Source organism: Ochotona curzoniae, unplaced genomic scaffold (genome assembly GCF_017591425.1).
Source record: "Ochotona curzoniae isolate NIBS_2020 unplaced genomic scaffold, NIBS_Ocur_1.0 patch106, whole genome shotgun sequence".
NCBI lineage: Eukaryota > Metazoa > Chordata > Mammalia > Lagomorpha > Ochotonidae > Ochotona > Ochotona curzoniae.
This window is the reverse complement of record NW_024466647.1, coordinates 1,091,200-1,110,481: the sequence shown is the minus strand read 5'-3', so window position 1 is coordinate 1,110,481 and position 19,282 is coordinate 1,091,200. Positions and strand designations below refer to the sequence as shown.

Sequence of the window (19,282 nt, the reverse complement as noted above, 5' to 3'; positions counted from 1 at the left end):
TCTGGGCCAAGGCAGGCCCCCCAATGCCCTGCCCTTGGCAGCTAATCCCACAGCAGGGCAGAAGGAGTGGACAAAGCTGGAAGTGGACATCCAGCAGGTGCGTGGATGGTGCTAAGCATTTTCCATGCGTTTGCTCATTCCACTCTCTGGAACAAATACTCCCTCCCCAACCCCACTTCCTCCCATAGCAGGATTCCTTCTAGTAACATTAGGGGAAACTGAGGCTGAGACATCTTGGGCAGGCTGCCCCCGTCACTGGGACATTGAAGGATTTTTACTATCTGGGATGTCTTCCAGCCATCCTCCCTCCTCAGAGAGTGACAGCAGGGCGGGACAGCTCCAGGGAACATGCAGAGAACATGTCCCAGAGCTGACAGCCAGGGGACTGCTAAAAATAGCACTGTCAGGCACAGTTAAGTGGTGGTGTCTTGTTCCCGAGAGAGGAGAGGGCAGAGCGAGGAGAGTGTCACAGGAGGGAGACGCAGCCACCCTCTCCCCAGTGCCTCCTGCTCTTGGCCCCCACCCAGAAGGGCCTCAGGGCTCCCCTGGGAGCAGGAGCCAGAGGATGTCTTCACAGGGACTCCCCGTCAGGGCGGCTGACACCGTGCAGAGGTGCCAGGCAGCAGAGTTAGGCTGGAAGCCAGGAGCTCGTTACCTGGCTTGGAGGTTTTGAACAGCCACCCGACATGCCTGAGATTTGGTTTTCCCCATCTAAAAGCGTGAGCTTCCTTTTCTCACTCCTGGCCAGCCTGCAGGAAGAGCCTATCTCCCATATGTGATGAGCAAACAGAAAGCTCTGAGCCAAGTTCAAGGTGATAGGAATGGCATGTGCATATGCATGGCAGGAAAGAGACAGGCCAGTTGCCCTCTGTCACACGAGGAGGCAAAGCACAGCTATCCCGCAATAGGTAGCAGGGAGATCATTACTGTCCAAATCAAAGGCATCCTTGTTCTAACGCTTCATTATGATCAAACAAGAGCTTAGACCTTTTCACACAAGCTCCCGGATCAAGTATCTTGAGCCATGCTATGTTCCTTGTCTCTGGCCCCACCCTGGTTTTCTGGGCTCCCTGCTGGCAGCAGGCTGTGGGGCTAGGGCCACCTAAAATCCTACCAAGCACAGGAGGGCCTGGCACTTTCTCAGGCATCTAGCTGGGCACCAGGTGTGGTGCACCCCCGCAGCATCCTGAAGCTGCTTGCCTCTGCAGTGAAATCCTGCCTCTGACAGTTTCAGACGCAAGATCCACCCTCCTCGATGCCATGGGACTCCCTGTCACTCCGTGCTTGTTACAGGGTGGGTGAGGGAAGAAACGAGATGCGCTGAGAAATCAGGCAAAGGGGCCAGGTAATGGCGGCTTTAGGCGTGTACTATACAGCTCTCCCCTGATAGCTCAAGTCTCTCACTTCATTTCCTCTGTCCCTGCCCCTTAGAGTCATTAGGCCCAGGCACAGCTACCCAGGGCAGTGGTGGGCCTCCTCTTGGCAACTTCTTAACTTTTTCCTCTAACTGCTTTGGTGGCCCATATCCCCTCACCTATCAATCAGATCCTGGAGGGTGGATACCACCAACTGATTGGATCATGAGTTCTGAAGCTTGTGCTGGCTTCCCATGCTTGCTGAGAGCCCAATGCTGGCTGGCTCATCATGCCAACATATCAGCGGGATGGACAGGATGGCCAGGGCCCCAGCTGCCTCCCTGGCTGGCAGTCTGGGTGTCTACCTTGCAGTCTAGATCTGCTCTGTCTGACCTTGATTCATAAGCACCAAGCAGAAGGGACTAACTCCCCAACGTCTGACTCACCAGCCAGGGGCTCCAGGACCACTGAATGGAGGCACAAAGCCCCTGTAACAAGTGAGCACTTCAGCCAGCTGCTCGGGGCACAGGTTCACAGACACCTTTGTGCATCAACCAGAGCCTCAGCATCACAGTGGGACTGTACTTGACTTTCATTGTTTTCATTCCATTTTTCCCAAACCCGAGTGGCAGATTTCTTGGACAAGCAAGAGAGTTAGTAAAATGAAACAAGCTAGTCTAGCCCTGGGATCCCAGGGACCCAGCTGGCTCTTGGCCCCTCTCCTGCATCCCCCTCATCTTTATTCAGGGCCTCTTAGCTCCTCTCCACTCAGAGCTGCTAGGAGGCCTTGCTCATACCCTCCATTCAGCAAGGCACTTTTCCATACCCCAGTTTCCTCCTCTCTGCTCCCCAAATGCCTTCCCCTTTCCCCAGGCACTAATGACAAAGTAGTGGATAGAATGCCTTCTCTTGATTAGCAAAGCTGTCGCTGTGCAGGAAGCAGTGGGAACAATTAGCATAGGGGGCTTTGGGAACCTGAATCCCCCAGCTTACCTGTCATCACGCCCACACATGCCGGCTGCACCACCTTCTCAGCCCTGTAAGCAGCAAACACGTGAGGGTCAGACCACCTTGCCCTTGGCTGCTATAGTCCATTTCCTGGCAGTCCTCGACCCAGCCTTGCTCCAGTTCTATAATGATCTCTCCCAGAATGAGAAGCACCAGAGTGGCCGAAACAGGGCCTCTTCCCTTCCCTCCCAAATCTCCAGCATCAGGGCCAAAGCTAGAAAGGGCTGCCAAGCCTAATGCAGAGCGCTCCCAACACCAACCCTGCAGGATCCCCCGAGAGCAGCAACAGGAGGCACCATGGCCGGCAAGAGATCACCAGCCCCCAACTCTTCCTGCCTGCCCTCTCCTCTCATGCTGGCAAGTTACTAAGGACTTGGAGGCCCTCGGAGCATGGCACTGGGTGGCAGGAGATGGGGTGCCAGGCCCCACTCTGGCTGCAACTGCAGGTTTGCCTTGAGCCAGCTCCTCTTCCCTCCAGTGCTAAGTTTGACACAAGGTGCCTTTCTGCCATGTAACCTCCCCGCCCGCCCCCCATCCCCAGCACAATTACCCAAGCTGCTCCCCCAGGTCTTCTACCCTGGAGTCCAGAGCCTGTAAAAGACACAGGAATTAGCACCAATCCCAGAGAATCAGCACAGCCTTTCCAGGAAGCCCCTCCCACCAGCAGGAGGGCATCTTTGGGTCAAGCCTACCCACACATGCTTTACCGGGAGGGAAGAGTGCCAGTTTCCCCAGGCGGGGAGGAAAAGTGTGTGAGTGCTCTGCTTGGGGCATCTTCTGCACAGAAACAAGCTGAGTGTGGCCTTCCATCAGCTGGAACATGCTTTCCTTGTGGCCGCCCTGGCCACTGTGCAGGTGCCATGAGGACAGGGTGCCTATTTTGCACTTAGTTGTATTGCTTGGGCTTAGAGCAACACCTGACATGTAAATGTCATCCCTTGGTATGCACGGGCAAGTGGTCCCAGGGCCTTCACATAGTATTTATATAAAGCCCGCCACACCCTCTCCTATATTTCAAGAAGCGTATAATGCCCAACACAATGTAAATGTGTTGTAAATCATATTCATCATATATTCGTTTAGAGAATAAGGAGAAAAGGACTTGCCTGTGTTTGGTACAGATGTCAGGTTTTTGGCAGACAGTTTCAACCTACAGTTCATTAACTCCACAGATGCAGAACTGACCCATGCACAGGGCTGGCAGTCACGATTTAATTTTTATCTGTTATTTATCTTCAAGGAAGAAAATAAGTGGATTTTCCCCTTGGAATGATGCTAGGTGACACAGGTGCTTTCTGTTACAGAAGTTCCCTAAGCTCAGGCTGGCTTCAGTTACCTATCATGAAGGCCAAAGCACCCAGAAGGGGAGTGGTAATAATCCAGGGCTACAGACCAGCATGGACTGAGCAGTTGCCCACCTCAGGTATACCCAAGGAGTGGTCAGCTGCAGGCTGGGGAAGCTGTCCAGTCCCAGCACCCCAGAGGTAGAACCAAACTGTGGTTCTACTTCACTTACTTTTTCTAAGAGGGGATATATCCAAGACTGATGATGATGATGATGATTTGAAAGGTAAAGAGACAGACATATTTCATCCAATGGTTCACTCCCCAAATACCTGCAACAGCTGGAGCTGGGGCAGGCTGAAGTCAGGAGCCAGGAACTCAGTCCAGTCCTCCCACAGGGGTGGCAGGGACTCAAATACTGCCTCTTCTCTCATTTGCTTGCCTCTCCCCAGGGGCCAACTGCTCCCTCACTCCATCAATACTTGCACAGTCACACAGATAGAGCCACAAGTGGACCAGCAGTGGAAACCTGGTCTGCCAGATTCCATGGGCCCCGATTGGTTTCCTGATGCTACATCTCTGTCAGAGAGGCACAGTAGGGCTCTGAGCATGGAAGAAACCTAAGAGGAAGTGCTCCTTTCGGTTGGGATGGGCGGGCCAAGCACTGCCTGGAGACCAAGGGGAAGGAGGACAGCTGAAGCCTGCCACTCTCCACCTCTGCTTGCAGGCTTCCTCTTTCTTTATCCATCCTCTCCTTTCTTCTCTGGATTTTCATCTTTTTATTGCCTTCTTTTCTGGCTTTCTCAATCCTGATCACTGAGCAACAGGTATTGGGTGTAGCGGTGAGCATGTTGTTTGGGAGGACCAGGTCCCACACTGGAAATCCCAGGCGCTGCTTCCACTCCACCTCTGTGCATGAGCACCCTAGGGAGAGGGTGACAGCACAGGGAGCTGGGCCCTTGTACTCACACGGGAGGCCCTGGCTCTGGTCTGGCATAGCCTTGGCTGCTTGCAGGCATTTAGGGAATGAAACAACGGATGGGAGAGATTTGCTTGTCTATCTCTCTCTCTCTCACTGCCTTGCAGATAAAATAAATACCTTTCAAAAAATGTTTAAGGTGATACATGCATGCCATATCTATTCACAATTAAAAAGTAATTTTTTATTTGTAAAGCAGAGACATTTTTCTTTATCTCATATGCAAAAAGTTGGAGCGAGTACTTCAAAAATGTTATTGTCAAAGGATTTAATTTATCAATGAGAAATCAGAGAAGTTTTCTCACCCTGAGGTCAAGTTATGCACTCATTTGATTGGGGGATAAAAAAAGAAAGTGAGTGGGGGCGGTCAGGGGCCCTTGTGAGTTTTAGAATTCCTTCAACTCCTGAAATATTCTTTCTTAAAATGAGACAACAGCATAGTTTCCTGGGGCTCACACAGGAGCTTACCATTCCCAAACCCTGGTTCTTACCCCAAGCCACCTCACATACTCACAGTTTCCAGATTGCCAATAGCTGCCACAAACTTAATGTCCGAAGGCCTCAGAGTGTGAACTGTGAAGACAGGATCCTGGGGTGAGGTCAGAGCTACATGCCCTCAATGCAAGCCAAGGATGCCACACGGGACACAGACCCATGTACCCAGGCCTTGAGCAGCTGCTGAGGTCCAGTCTGTTTGCAAAAGGTGCAGCAAGCTCAAAGCCATGCACCCTGGGAAGCCAGGAATCCTGCTCAACAGGGGCCCACTTCTTCAGGAGGCCACATTGATAGTTAGAGTTGGGGTTCCAAACACATATCCCATAGAGGGGTTCTCACAACCCATGTGTTCCCATCACACCTGGCTTGCTTTCTACACCTCACCTCCTCCTGTCCCATGGCTTTGAATTACTGGCCCACCATTAGTAAGTAAGGGAACACAAATAAGTCAAATCATTTGGGTACCCAAAGGATACCATTAGTTTGAAAATGACCACAGAACAGTGAAGTCTGTAAAGGAACATAGACATCAGATGCAAATTATATGCAAATGATATACAAGGAAATCTCCCTAGAAACCACTGGCCATGCTTCCCAGTCTCAGTAAAGGATCATTTTAACTGCAAAGAGGCCATTTCCTAAGAAGGATTTTCGATGAAAAATGAAATGGAAGAACTTATCTAACAGAATTAGAACAACATGCTGACCTGGAAGCCCTGATCAAGTCAGGGCGACACCAACATGAAATAGTTAAATGCAGCTCATAAAGCAGCCAGTTGGTACGAGAAAGCCAGGGAAAACAACCAGTCCAAGAGCAGCATTCATCACATTAGACAAACCCAGTTCATCCATCACAGGAGAAATGGGCTTGAGTGACCACTGTGGCTGCTTTCCAGGAAGAGTGCCCAGATCCCAGTCTACACCCTCCCAACACCATCCACCCACATGGAGATGAGATGCTGGAGGTCACCCTTGCCCAGCCAGCCATCCAGGGCCAAGTGAGCTTTATCACTGAGTGGTGTCAGACTACGTCCCTCCATAGGAACGACTGAGGGAAACAAAGGAGGTGTGGTGGACAAAGGATGAGGAATAGGAAGACCTGAATGACCCAAAGGAGCAAGGCTGAGGCCTCTGCTCCACAGGGAGGGCTTGGGCCATTCCTGTTCATGACCTTGAAACACATACCTGACTCAGAAGGCACACTCACTGCTGACTTCATGGGGTTGCATGGGAATGGAAAATTCCCCAGGCTCTGTAATTGAAAACAAACGTGGAAAAACATCAATTCTTCAGAAGGGAGCATTGCATGCCTCAAAAATATGTGGCCAGGCTCTGTCGTCTGTCTGGGCTCGACTCCTGAGAGCAGCGACTATCCAGAGTCAAATACTGCCAGCTCAGCACCTCTGCAGCATCGTAAGAAGTCTCAGAACAGTGGGGTGAGAGGACAGGCAGGTGAGGAAGGAGATGAACAGTTATCTGAGTGATGAGAGAGTCCTGAAGAAGACCAGAAGTGATGGTTACACAATGAGAATGTCATTCAGGCCACCAAACATACGCTCACAAAGTTAAAATGATAACTCTTACATTCTGTACCTCTTACCACCAAAACAAAGAAATTGTCAAGAAGAGGTCTAGCCTTAAAAAATTTAATTCCATCTTATTTTTATTTGCAGAAGCTACATCCCCTTTTTTAGAACACATGCATGAGGCTGAAAACCAGCTAAACTTAAAGCCAGGAGACTCAGGTCCCCAGGCAGACAAGCTGAGGGCAGAGGAGGGATGCAGTGACCCCTGCTCAGCCCCTCAAGTCCACTCAGGGCCTCTCAGAGCATCTTTCTCTGGAGACAACGTGGAAGACTTGGGGAAGGGAGGTCCTGTATTTTCTCTCCAAAATGCAGGGTGGAAGGGAAAACCCCAAAGAGGGGATCATGTGCCATCTGTCGCGCATTCGGCTACATCTGCGTGCGTGAGGCGCGTGGCAGGTGCACTTCTCTCCAGGGTCCAGTGATGGGAAGGGATCTGTGTTTACTCTCTGCTCTTATCTCCTGTGTGTTCTGGGAAGACTTCACCCAGATGCTTCAGATAAATCAGAAATGCTGCTTCAAGGGTCAGAGATAAGGAGTCCATTTGTAACCCTCTGAATGCTTCTGGAAACGCCTCAGTCTGCAGAACCAGGAGCCCCAAATCCCAGGAGTTACCATTATGCCCTGCAAGTCTATTCTCTCCAGGACTCAGGAAATCGGGCGGAGTGTGTGAAGCATACCAACCTGAATCAAAACTTGGATTTATCCATTAGAAGAGATTCCCCATCCCCAACACACACACACACACACACACACACACACACACACACACACACACACACACACACACAGAGCCACTTGGGCAAAGCTCTCACCTCTGGCCATAGCTGTCCTTCCAATGTATTCCTTCCAGAAGAGGCTTGGATCTGATCTGCCCCTAAAAAAATAATCATAATAATTCTGGTTATTTCCCTGGAACCAACTCCCCTCGCCCCCAAACATGCTCAGCCTCCATGCCCAGCTCAGTCACACACATGTGCCTTCTGTTAGGAAAGCCCACATTCCACTCCCCCAACCATCACCTCCACTACTCAGGACACTGGCTGCCACAAATGCAGCCTGCCAGGGCAGAATCCTCAGGCTAAAAAGTGGAAACATCAGCTACAACTCCATGCCATGCTCGAGTCTGGGTCACTTTATGGGTTCCTTAGCATTGGGCAGAATCCTCCAAGAAGGGAGGATTGGCAGCTGTTGTTTGGGCATCCATGAGTAAGCACGGAAGAAGGCAAAGGACAGTCTAGAATAGTGCGAAGCGTGTGTGACCTTAGAGTTGGTCACGGGACTGCCAGCAGCCATCATGGTCCCAAGCACATGGAGAAGGACTGTGTCCCAGCAGGTCTTGCTGATTGTGAGACAACATGAGAGGAAGGCAGAGAAGTGTAAGATGCTCCCCTCGTTCTAGTCTACCTTGAGCCCTCCTTCTACAACATCTACTTCCCCCCTTCAACTTTTTTTCGTTTTTTGAAAAAGTATTCCCATAAAGCATTAGTTTTTTTAAAGCTAGCAATATCAATAGCATTCTAAACAAAGGAGGCAGTCACTCCCAAGACTGTCATTTTGTCCGTTCACACCCTGGTGCTCAGAGTCAGACATGTAATCCACACGCATGTAGCTGTGTATCTTCGCACGTCTCGCCACGAGCATTCCTCGAGCGTTCTACAATCTGGATACTTTTTTCAATAGCATTCATGGAAAACAGGGAAAACAAACACCTAAAATGGCATTTATTTTAGGGTACAAATTTTTGATTCATGCCTTGTCTTTTTTTCCTAGTAGTTAATTTTAACAAAACCTCTGATTTATGACAGTGGTATTCAATCAGAGCTGTACAGCCCTGGCTGTCTGACTTATCCCCGCTCCCGGTTTTCTGTCCGGGGTGCACATTCCTGCTAAGAATGGAGAATGCGAGAACCCCTGGACACCACGAAGCCAGTGGTGAAGCCTGACTTGTGGGAGGATGCTTGATTTCTTCACCAGCCCAAACCTTCTGCTGCAGCTTTCCTTTCTGACCCTGAAAAGATTCAGCAGGAGCCACTGTATCTCTCAATTTCCTGCCCACTGTGAGATCGCACCCTGAATTCCAATGACGAAGTTTGCATAAGGGATAGTGGCTGGAACCAGCTGCCGGCAATGTAGACCTGTAAGAGTTCTCAGAAAGCAGCTTTCTGGGCAGAAAGAGCCATAAGACGGGAAGGCGAAGAGGTGGGGATAAGCACGGAGTGCTGGCAAAGCCTGGGACCCAAGGTTTGCAAGCCAAGGGCAGGAGGGTTGTGGGTAGGCTGCAAGAGGCCTCACCAACAGACAGCAGCTGGGTTGTGGCAGTCTCATGTGCCAGGCTAGTGAAAAGGCGATTCTAAAGGTATGATTTCAAATGCTTATCCCCAGGAGAAATGGGCTGGATAATGAGCAGGGTGATGATTTAAGATTATCTTAGCAGCATTCCTTCTAAGCCTGGATTAACTTGAAAAGGCAAGTCAGCACTCTCAGCACATATATCAAATTATTCATTTCATCCTCACAATTCTTGACACAATTCGCACCAATCCCACTTTACAGATAGGAAAGCCTAGCAGAGCCAACCAACCAAACGGCCACAGTGGCTGGAGCTGAGCCAATCCAAAGCCAGGAGCTTTTTCTGGTTCTCCCATGTGGGTGCAAAGACTCAAGGATTTGAGCTATCCTCTGCTGCTTTCCCAGGCCACAAGCAGGGAGCTGGATGGGAAGAACAGCTGAGACACAAACTGTCACCTACATGAGATGCCAGCACCATAACAGAGGCTTAGCCTACTACGTCATGGCCAGCCCCAAGCTGATCTTTGACAAAGAAGCAAATGCAGGCAACATGCATGGATGTTTGATCTAGTGACAGAAATGCCACCTGAGACACCTGCATCCCATATCCGCATGCCTGGGTGCAAGTTTCAGCTCTTCTCTCAGTTCCACCTTCCTGCTAATGAGCACTGTAGGAGCCAGCAGTATTTGGTTCGCTGCCACCCAGGCTGTAGACCCAGCTTGAGAGTCGTGGAACAGTCAGCTGTCCTATTTAAGCACAGCTGGGAAAATCAGGAAAGAGAAGTCCAGGAGGGTTTATGAGGACTTCCTTCTATATCAGAAGGGATGGAGTCCAAGGGTGCTGGCTTTGTTCCAAGTGACCTGTGAGCCAGGACTAGAACAGGGGCAAATCGGTGGCCCTTGCAAGAATATCCAGCACTGCCGAAGCAATAATTGGCTTCCCATAGCATTGGTCCAAGCAGAGGCTGGGGATCAAGGTGACCTCATGGCACACATGCAGGGGTGAAGAGCTGGATCCCTTGGTCTGGCCAAGTTCTCCAAGCCTCACTGTCCTCCCTTACAAGGGGAGGAGGGTGACACCTGCCTCATGTAGTTACCATAAGGGTTAAATCAAAGGCACAGTGAGTTAAGCTGCCACCTGGGACACTGGCATCTGATATTGGAACATTGGTTAGAGTCCTGACTGCTCTTCTGCTGACTTAGCCCTACACTAATGCACCTGGGAAAGCAGCAGATACAGCCCAAGGACTTGGACCCTTGGCACCCAAGTGGGAGACCTGGATGGATGGAATTCCTGGCTCTTGGTTTCAGCCTGGCCCAGCACCTGACCAAACTACCTTTCTGCCTTTCCAGTCAATCTTTATAAATAACAAACAGCAAACATGCAGCACGGTGTCTGATGTATGGTACAAGTGAAGGGACCATTGGTTGCAATGACTAAGTTCAGTGCCAGAACAGTAGCTGTCACAGACAGACATTCAGATGCTTCCCATCTCAATATTCTGGGATTTGCACATCTCACTAAATGCTCTAGGGTTCATGTTTTTGATTTAATATGAGTTAAGTGTCACACTGAGGGCTGTCTGCAATCTAAATATTAGATGCTCACACCTGAAGATGCAGATGAACATTAAGACCCTGCCATTCTGTCTCCACTGACTCCTTGGAGGGATGTGGGCCCTTCTACCCATCTCTGCTTTCTACCAGATTCAGAAAAGAAAATCCCTGGCCTGGTTTCTCCCCAAGGTAATGGAAGAAATGGCCCAACCCTGTGTGGCATTCCCGAACCCCTGTTGTCTAGACAACACCAAGCTCCTAGATTTCTGAAGGGCTTTGAGCTCCACTTCAGCAAGGTCAGGAAGCAGTTGGGAAAAAGATGTATTTTTCCACCTTGATGAGAATGAAAGAGAAACAACTGCATATGCTCAGAGAAACTAGTCAGCCAAGCTGGACAGTCATGACCCCCAGGCTCTAGAGTAACAAAAGGCCACCAGCTTTAGTTGGGTTCAAGTTCAGGCTCCTGCCTTCTGGGAGCACCTCAACCCATGCTCTGCGCCACATATGGTCTCAGATTGGACCTGTCTGGGTGAGGCTAAGAGACACTGGGCACTATCGATTTCTAGAAACCCCCTAGCTGATGCTTCCGTCCTCCCAGGCTGAGAGGCCAACTCTGCAAGGAGAGTCCAGGAATGTCAGGCCCCCAGCTAGCTCAAGGCAGGCAGAGCGATCCCTAAGGCAGTTGAAGCAGTGTGCTCTGTTAATTTACAGGGTTCCATGATGTTTGTGCACAGGCACGATCTCCACCCTGTCCTTGTCCCTTCCTCGCGGGAAAATCAAGCACTTGATGACCTTTGTCAAGCATTTCATCCGTCTGAGCCTTGATTTGCTCATCCATAAAATGGAACTCACTCCACCTCCTTCCTCTTGGGGTTGTCATGTGGATCAAAACACAGGAAAGTGCTGCATCAGGAGGCAAGGGCTATGTACCCAACAGGCACCTGGGCTCCTAGGGGAGAGGAGGGTGCTTCCATGGGGTTGTCAAGGGCAATGCACATATGAGACTGAGGTCATACCTCCGAGGCCCTTTGAACAGCTCTGTCCTCACAGGAACCCAAGAGGCAGGGTTTATGACTGCCAGCATTTTTACAGGCTTGGAGAAGCAATAAGCTTCTGCAGACCACACCAGTCAGGGAAGAGCAGAGCCAGCGTCAGCATCACCATCCATTTAACAGTGTGTTGTAGGTTAAATGCTGGGATTGAGCAGGGGCTGAGGGCAGCCAGGGTTGCCCATTGTTTGGGTCTGTGAGCAGCTTCTGTAGGTGACCATCAGTCGTCCCCCCATATAGCAGAAAAGTGTTGCTTACACTCAAGGCGTTGCAAAGGCTGCCATGCACCTGCCTGTGACAGAGCTGCAGGATCTGAGTCAGGAACCCAGGAATTGTGCCCAGCTGGTGCTCCCACCCCAGAGCTCCAACAGCACAAAGGACACGGGATGTCAGTACAGAGACCCCTGTCCATGTGATGCTTGCCACAGTCAGGGGAAAGCGACACCGAGTAACAGAACCTTCTGCAAGTGGCCAAGTTGGGTTCTGGATGTTCACTGCAGAATTCTAGAATGGCTGAGAGGAGTTGAGCTTTGAAATTGCCTTGTTTATCACCACCAAGACACCGAGATCCAAAGAGGTTACTAAACTCACCAAAGCCTGCTCAGGAATCCCTAATGGGGACATGCTACTCGGGGCTCTGTCACTAGGCCAGCATGCTCTTCCTGGAAGCAAAGTCTTTTTGGAATATTGTTCAAGTTTTACTCTGTGTATTGTCTTCTACCCTGAGCACCTAGCTTAATCCAACCTTGTTCTTTCATCATATCTATGAGAGCCGTCTTTCAGCCAATTTGATCATCAATCAAGCTTACCATGAGGTTGGCCATAGGATGCTCCCGGATGAACCCTATCATTAACTTTGGGATAGATTCAACCCCTAGTCCGATCACATGACAGAAAGCACTATGGACGGTTTGGAAAGTCTCAACTCTACCCTCACTCTGATGGTCATGAGAACACACCATCATTGACTACAGACCAGTGCACGCCCCTGTCTTTATGCCCTGATGCCCACCTAACACCCAGCATCACACACCCTGTGCTATATGTATCCTAACCTAGTGGAGGCTGACTGGCAGCTTTGCACTTGGCCTCAGACAAGGGATATTTCATTTTTAACTATCTCTGCCCTCCTTTTTCCCCCTGGAAAAATCAAGGCAGGTACAACCTGCAAGGAGGAACTCATGCTCAAGGAGAGCCAGTAGTTTCAGAGCCCCTGCCCCTCCATATGGAGATCTTCTGTAGCACATCCACAGCTCCAGCATCACGGTAGTCCCCACAGGCCAGACTTTAGAAAGGAACAGGGATTCCCTAAAGATCAGGGTGTCCCAACAGAAGTGGATTTTCAAGAGGACTGCAAGCAGCCTTACAGTCTCCATCCAGAAAGGTCTTCTCCTAGAGACTACAGGGAGGTCGTGGTTAGCAGAAAGCAAGCACAAGAATGCAAGAGATAGGGGTTGCTACTGTGGCCCAGAGGGTTAATTAAAGCAGCATCCCCTATGAGTCCATTTGAGTCCTGGCTGCTGTACTTCTGACCCAGCTCCCTGCTAATGCACTTTGGAAAGCAGCAGAGATGACCTAAGTCATACTTGGACCACTACAACTACATGGGAGATCCAGATGGAGTTCTAGGCTCCTGGCTTCAGCCCTGCTCAGTGCAGCTACTTAGGGCATGCACCAGCAGATGCAAGATCTTTCTCTGTCCCACTTCTAATCCAGCCCCTTCTAATGGCCTAGAAAAGCAGCAGGGGGTGGCCCAAGACCATGGGCCCCTGCACCCATGTGGGCCTCTACTCCCAACCAAGCCTTAGTTCACCAGCCTGCAGTCCCTTGCAGCTCAGGACCTTTTACACCAAAGGCCAACAGGCTCCTGGTGCCCCTGATGCCCCTTGTATCCTGCCATTGCCCTTCTGGGGAGCCCAGACTAGCCCCCTTCCCCTACCTTTCTACCCATCACTTTTCACTCCAAGCTGGTTGGGTGACCTTGGGCAAGGCATTCAACCTGTTAGGGGCTCCATTGCTGTCAATGGGAAACCAGAGCTGTGGATTCAACCACTTTGGGCACCAAGTGGCACCAAGATCCTCAAAAAGGGCTCTTGTTCTGGGCTTCCTAGGTCCTTGTGTATCCAGCTCTTCCCTCCTAACACCAACCCTGTACTCCCGATCAGCCCACCCTGCTCCCTGCTCAGCATCCCGTGGAGGAAGTTCCTACTCTACTGTGGGCCCTGCCATCCCCTGCACCCACCCCTTAACTACTCTCCCCTCCCAGTATTCAAGTGAGTCTCCACGTGGACCGTCTCCCACGTTCCTCTCAGCTCTCCGACTCCTGTTATTAAAGCGATGTGCACCTATTTTCGTGCTTCATTCCTCCCCCATGATTTTATGCAGATTCTCCCCCGAGAGGTTGTCTTGCATTCAGCTCAGTCTCTGCCAGCCAGACTCAGCCCACTCCGGCATCTTGGAAGGGTGCTCAGTTAATTGACAGCAGCAAAAACTCAACCTGATGCGAATGATGATTGACAATAAAGTCCTCAAAATCTACAAGGCACAGGTGACATTCCAGAAAAATCTAACACTTGAACCCCCTAAAGAAAAATCCCATACCAGAGATTGCTGCACCCAACCGGGTGGTGGGGTGGTGGAGGTGGGGCATCATGTGGCAGAGGGGACACTCTGACACCAGATTTCCCTGGGTGGCTTGGCCATTGAGTCCAGAGTGAACTGATCTGGTCCCCTCCTCTCTCTCACCCACCATTTGACGGACATGAGCCACCAGCTGCATCTCCTAGAACACGCCCTACCACCACCTTTCCTTTGAAGCAGAGCTTTTCCAGAAGGTTAAGAGGCTTTTCCTCCAGGAAGGAGGTACAAACCCCATTCAATCTTTCCCATCTCCGGGCTGGAATGCACCTCTTCGCTCAGGCACCAAGTTCACTCAGCTTTCACCTTTGGCTTTGCAGTGACAGAGCCAGCATGCATGTGTTTCCAAGGCAACGGGCTTTTATTTCCCAGGCATGACAGTCTCCTGGGGAACCTTTGACCCACTCAGAGAAAGTGAACGTGTAGCAAAACTCCAGTTTTATCAGACACAGTGGCTTCCTTCCAGTCAGCTTCCACCCATTGGTGATTCTGAGATGGAACCGGACTCCTGTATGCTGAGCCAGTTTCAAAGATGAAAATAAAGTCCAGCTTGGATTCTTTACGCCCTTGGGCTCATTTCTGGGCAGGCTGGGGGCGGAAGGCCTCAGCTCTGGGCTCAGGCTCAGGGCTGAATTCAGGGTCCTGTACTTGGCAGCTGTGGGCACGTCATTTAACATCAAGTTTTCTCATCAGTGAAATGAGAATGACGCAGGCCATCTTAGCCACCAAGCTCTGTGTACAGTTAGCCCACTGCACCTGTACCTTGCTGGTGGAGTCAGCCAACTGTAGAGAAAATTTTTGAAAGCACTTTTTACGTCTGTAAAAAATGTTTGAACATACACAGATGTTTTGCTTGTCGTTATCTCCCAAACAATTAGTGTAATGACTATTTACTAAAGTTCACAATGCATTAGGTATTACAAGTCATTCAGGAGTGATTTAATGTAGATGGAAGCAGGATGGAGTTTGGCACAGCAGTTAAAATGCTGCGTTCTTTATCTGGACAATAAGATGCTGGACTTTATGCTTGGTAGATGCTTGCAATGAAAGAATCTCAACTGAATTTGAACTGTGGTAATGCAACAAGGTGGAGGAATCCACCATGAAGGGAAGGGGGTTGGGAAGGGGTGGGGGTGGGGAAATCCCAGTGCCTATAAAATTGTCACATAATGCAATGTAATCAATTTTAAAAAATAAAACAAACAAACAAAAAATGCTGCGTCCTATGCCAGAGTGCCTATGTGGAGTCCCAGATCCATTTCCCAACACAGCTTCCTTCCTGCAGGTCCTCCAGGCCAGCCCCAGGTGTTGCTGTGTGCAACAGTGACACAGTGTCCTCACAAGGTCTTGTCAAATGGCAGATCCACAGAACTGAGTATCATTAAAACGCCTGTGACTGCCAGCCACTAAAAAGTAGTGTCATGTCCCAATCAACAACATATAGCTGACAGAGGACAAGTAAGACCAAAATTACGACTACAAAGACTATAGAAACTGAAGAGTTAATGCCAGAAAACCATATGAATTTTACACAAAAACACTTAAGCTTACTTGGAATGGGCACATTCCTACAAATCAAACTTCACAAACCGTACAGAGAAAGAAAACAAGACTAATCACAATGATTTAAAAATTGAATCAGTAGCCTAAACTTGACCAAAAATCAATATCCCATGCTAGAGGGCAAGTTCTGCCCAACATTAAAAGAAAATCCACTTGTATTACAAACTATTCCAGAAAACAGAAAAACAGTAACAAGCCCCAAGTGATTTTATGTGACTGCAACGTTGGTCCCATATCGAGCGAGCACTATGGGGCAAGTACAGTTCAATGTCATTCATAGACAAAGAAAGAAATCCAAATAAATGTTAGCAAACTAAGTCCAGCAATTATATCTCTATACAAAAATGTCATATACATACACACCTCACAACTAATTTGGCTTTATCCCAGGAACACATAGTGCACCTGATAATAATACAGAACCTGCTAAGGCAACATGATAGATTTAGTGGGAGAGAACTAAGTGATTATTTTCACATAAGCTGAAAAGACCTTTGACAATATTTAATTATTGACTAAAACACTCAATAAGGCCTGGTGCAATGGCTCAGTGGCTCAAATCTCACATTGTATGTGCAAGGATCTCATATGGGCACCAGTTCATGTCCCAGCTGCTCCACTTACCATCAACTCCCCTGCTTATGGTCTGGGAAAGCAGTAGAGGATGCCCCAATTAGCTAATCCTCTGCCTGCAAGCACCAGCATCCCATATGGGACCAGTTAGTGTTCCAACTGCTCTACTTTCAATTCAGCTCGCTTCTTGTGGCCTGGGAAAGCAACAGAGGATTGTCCAAAGCCTTGGACCCCTACACCCACATGAAGACCCAGAAGAAGCTCCTGGCTCCTGGCTTCAGATCGGACTGGCTCAGCTCCAGCCACTGCAGCCATTGAGGGAGTGAATCAGGGGATAGAAGCTATTTGTCTCTCCTTCGCTCCGTATAAAATCTTCCTTTTCAATAAAAATAAGCCTTTAAAGCGTGTAAATTAGGAACAGGAAAAGGCCAACAATAGCTGATAAAATGTAAATTATAAAAATACACTATTTAAAAAGTTATTCTAAACTTGTTTCCAGACTTTTCCACTTTGTCATTTTGAACCTTGATGGAGTAGGGTAATGGAAGCCGTGGAAAGTGAAACAACAGATAATGGTCTGCGGTGTCCAGTCCAGGGGGTCAAATCCCAAGTGCATGGCAATCAGCTCAGTGTGGTCAGGAATGGGTTAACCACTACCTTTTTTGGTTAAACCTCTGCCTTTAACTCAGAAGCAAACTGAGAAAGCCAACCATGCGTCTCAAATCGGTGACTTGAAATGCCCTGCTTCTGGTTAGCTTAATCCCAGCCACCCCTTGCCAGCAACCTCCAACCAGAGCTGATCCAAGGCCTTCCTGATTTTCCCTGTAAAGTTTCCGCTCTCTGCCATCTGCCTTTGAGTCTCACTGCCCAGAGGCCACAGCTTGCTGTCACCAGCTCTGAACACACAGCCTCTGCCTCTTCTCATCGGGGGAACTTTCATTTACCAGGGCCCTCCAAAAAGTTTATGGAATAGTTATATTTTGGAAAAAGCACCATTTCAATATTTTTTCATCAGAATAAGCTTACCTTTTAATCCCCTTTTCCATCCCATTTCTTTTTAAAATGCTCCCCTATTCCCATTAAATTGAGTTTTGCTTCATCAGAAGATTCCACAAGATAAGTTTTGCAGCAGGGGGAAAATATTTGCCATACACACAAGGAGAACTTCAAAAAGCTCATGGGAATGGAAATGAAGCGAAATGTTTTGGTGAAAAAATATGCATGGCTTTCCACACATATTAAGAGATATCTTCAAAAGTTCATAAAAAAAGCTATGTGGGCCATTAAAAAAGAAACTCCTAGACATCAATGAGGAAAAACAGACACTTCACAAGAGAAGAATCCGAGTGACTAACGAATATAAAAGTCAAACTTCCTTGGCCTCATTAACAGTCAGCAAAATGCAGCCCACATATGCAGCAGGCAAGGCCGGCATCATCACAACCACCATGCTCAACAGGTGATTGACATGTCCAAGGTGAGCGGCAGGTTGGACTCAGGACCTGGGCAGGCCAAACTCCACTTCTCCTCCTCTCCCCGTGGGCTGTCCAGGGAACACACCTTCTGGCTCGCAACCCAAGTCAACCGTCAGGAGTGGGTGGACATTCATCTTTCTGCCCCTTTTCAGCTTCAAAGATCCTGCTACCAAAACAAAGGCAGTGCTGGGGCGGAGGAGAAAGGGGACAGAGGGGGGAACTGAGGCAGAGGCCCAGCAGTCATCAGCATCAGCAGGAAGGTAAAGCTGGGGCTGGTAGCCCGTTTAGTACAATCAAGGGGCTAGTCATCACATGATGGCAATCTTTGCAGATTCATCAATGTTCCTTCCTCTGTCTTTGGAACCAACAGTCAAAAGCTTATAAATATTCATAGCAACAGCCAAATGTGTTTAGTGGTAGTCATATTTCTATGTGAAGGATGAGAAAGTTCAGGGTCCAGGGAGGTAGAAGAACTTGACCAAGGCCACACAGCACAAAGAACCAGAAGCTGGGTCTTGGGGACCCTGCCCTAAAGGTTTGCATCCCCACCAGAGTGCTGCTGCCCTCCCAAAGCCTGCCTCAACCCCAGCCCATCTGCGGGGCATCTTCTACCTGCCAGCACGAGGCAAACCAGCGCTGGGCTGTACACAGAAATGTCTCAGTTCACCCAGAGGACACCGTTCTCTGGAGAGCTCCTGGCCTCAACAGCACAGGCCGAGCCAGCTGCCATCTCTGAGCAGAAGTCACACTCACCTTGCCCCAGAAGCGGCAGCAGCCCAAGGAGGAAGATGCTGGGCCACACGGCCATGGCTGGATGCTGCAGGTGCCTCAGGCCTCTGAACCAAACGGCTGCGCAGATACTGGGTGAGCACACGTCTTCCTGCTTTTATGCAGCTCGGGGCTGATAGCGCACCTGTCATAAATCTCACCGGGTTCACCTTTGAAAGCAGGCCGTGGCTGACTGCAAATGATAAAGATTAACATTCAGGCAGAAGAATTCTTGAGCCAGATGCATCAATGATGGCTAACATATCCTGCTCATAGACCAAAAAAAAAAAAAAACAAAAAAAACCCCCAAAAAAACCCATTCATGACCTTTGACCTTCCCAGAAATTGCCAGCAGCTGTGAATTCTAGTCTGCTGGGGAGAGACCAGGTTTGGGAATCCCGCGTGCTGGGTTCCAATCCCAAACCCACCACAGCTGTGAGAACTTGGTCCTATCTATTAACTTGACCTCAGCTTTCTCAGCTGGGACCCAGGCGAGTTAAAGAAAAAAAAAAACATATAAAAAGTACTTTATAATATAATAACTTCAAGCCATAAATCCCCCTCCAAATGGGAGTTCTCTTTTTCTTAGTGTGAAATGTATGCCCACTGCATCTTAGGAGCACCGCTGGAGTCCTTGGTGGGCCTGACACGGACATTCCTGTTT

At 49.3% G+C, this 19,282-nt stretch overlaps 1 protein-coding gene across 1 annotated transcript in view; it reads right to left on the bottom strand.

Moving 5' to 3' along the window:
• Positions 1-18,658, bottom strand: part of LOC121166264 (phospholipase B1, membrane-associated-like) — a 100,696-nt gene extending 82,038 nt beyond the window's left edge. Inside the window, exons 1-6 of the mRNA XM_040995369.1 lie at positions 18,604-18,658; positions 7,520-7,626; positions 6,307-6,373; positions 5,141-5,199; positions 2,914-2,954; positions 2,349-2,392 (exon numbers count right to left, since the gene is read on the bottom strand). Of these exons, the coding sequence (XP_040851303.1) occupies positions 2,349-2,392; positions 2,914-2,954; positions 5,141-5,199; positions 6,307-6,373; positions 7,520-7,626; positions 18,604-18,658 (373 nt within the window). The remainder of the gene's footprint in view (positions 1-2,348; positions 2,393-2,913; positions 2,955-5,140; positions 5,200-6,306; positions 6,374-7,519; positions 7,627-18,603) is intronic.
• Between the last annotated feature and the right edge of the window lie 624 nt (positions 18,659-19,282).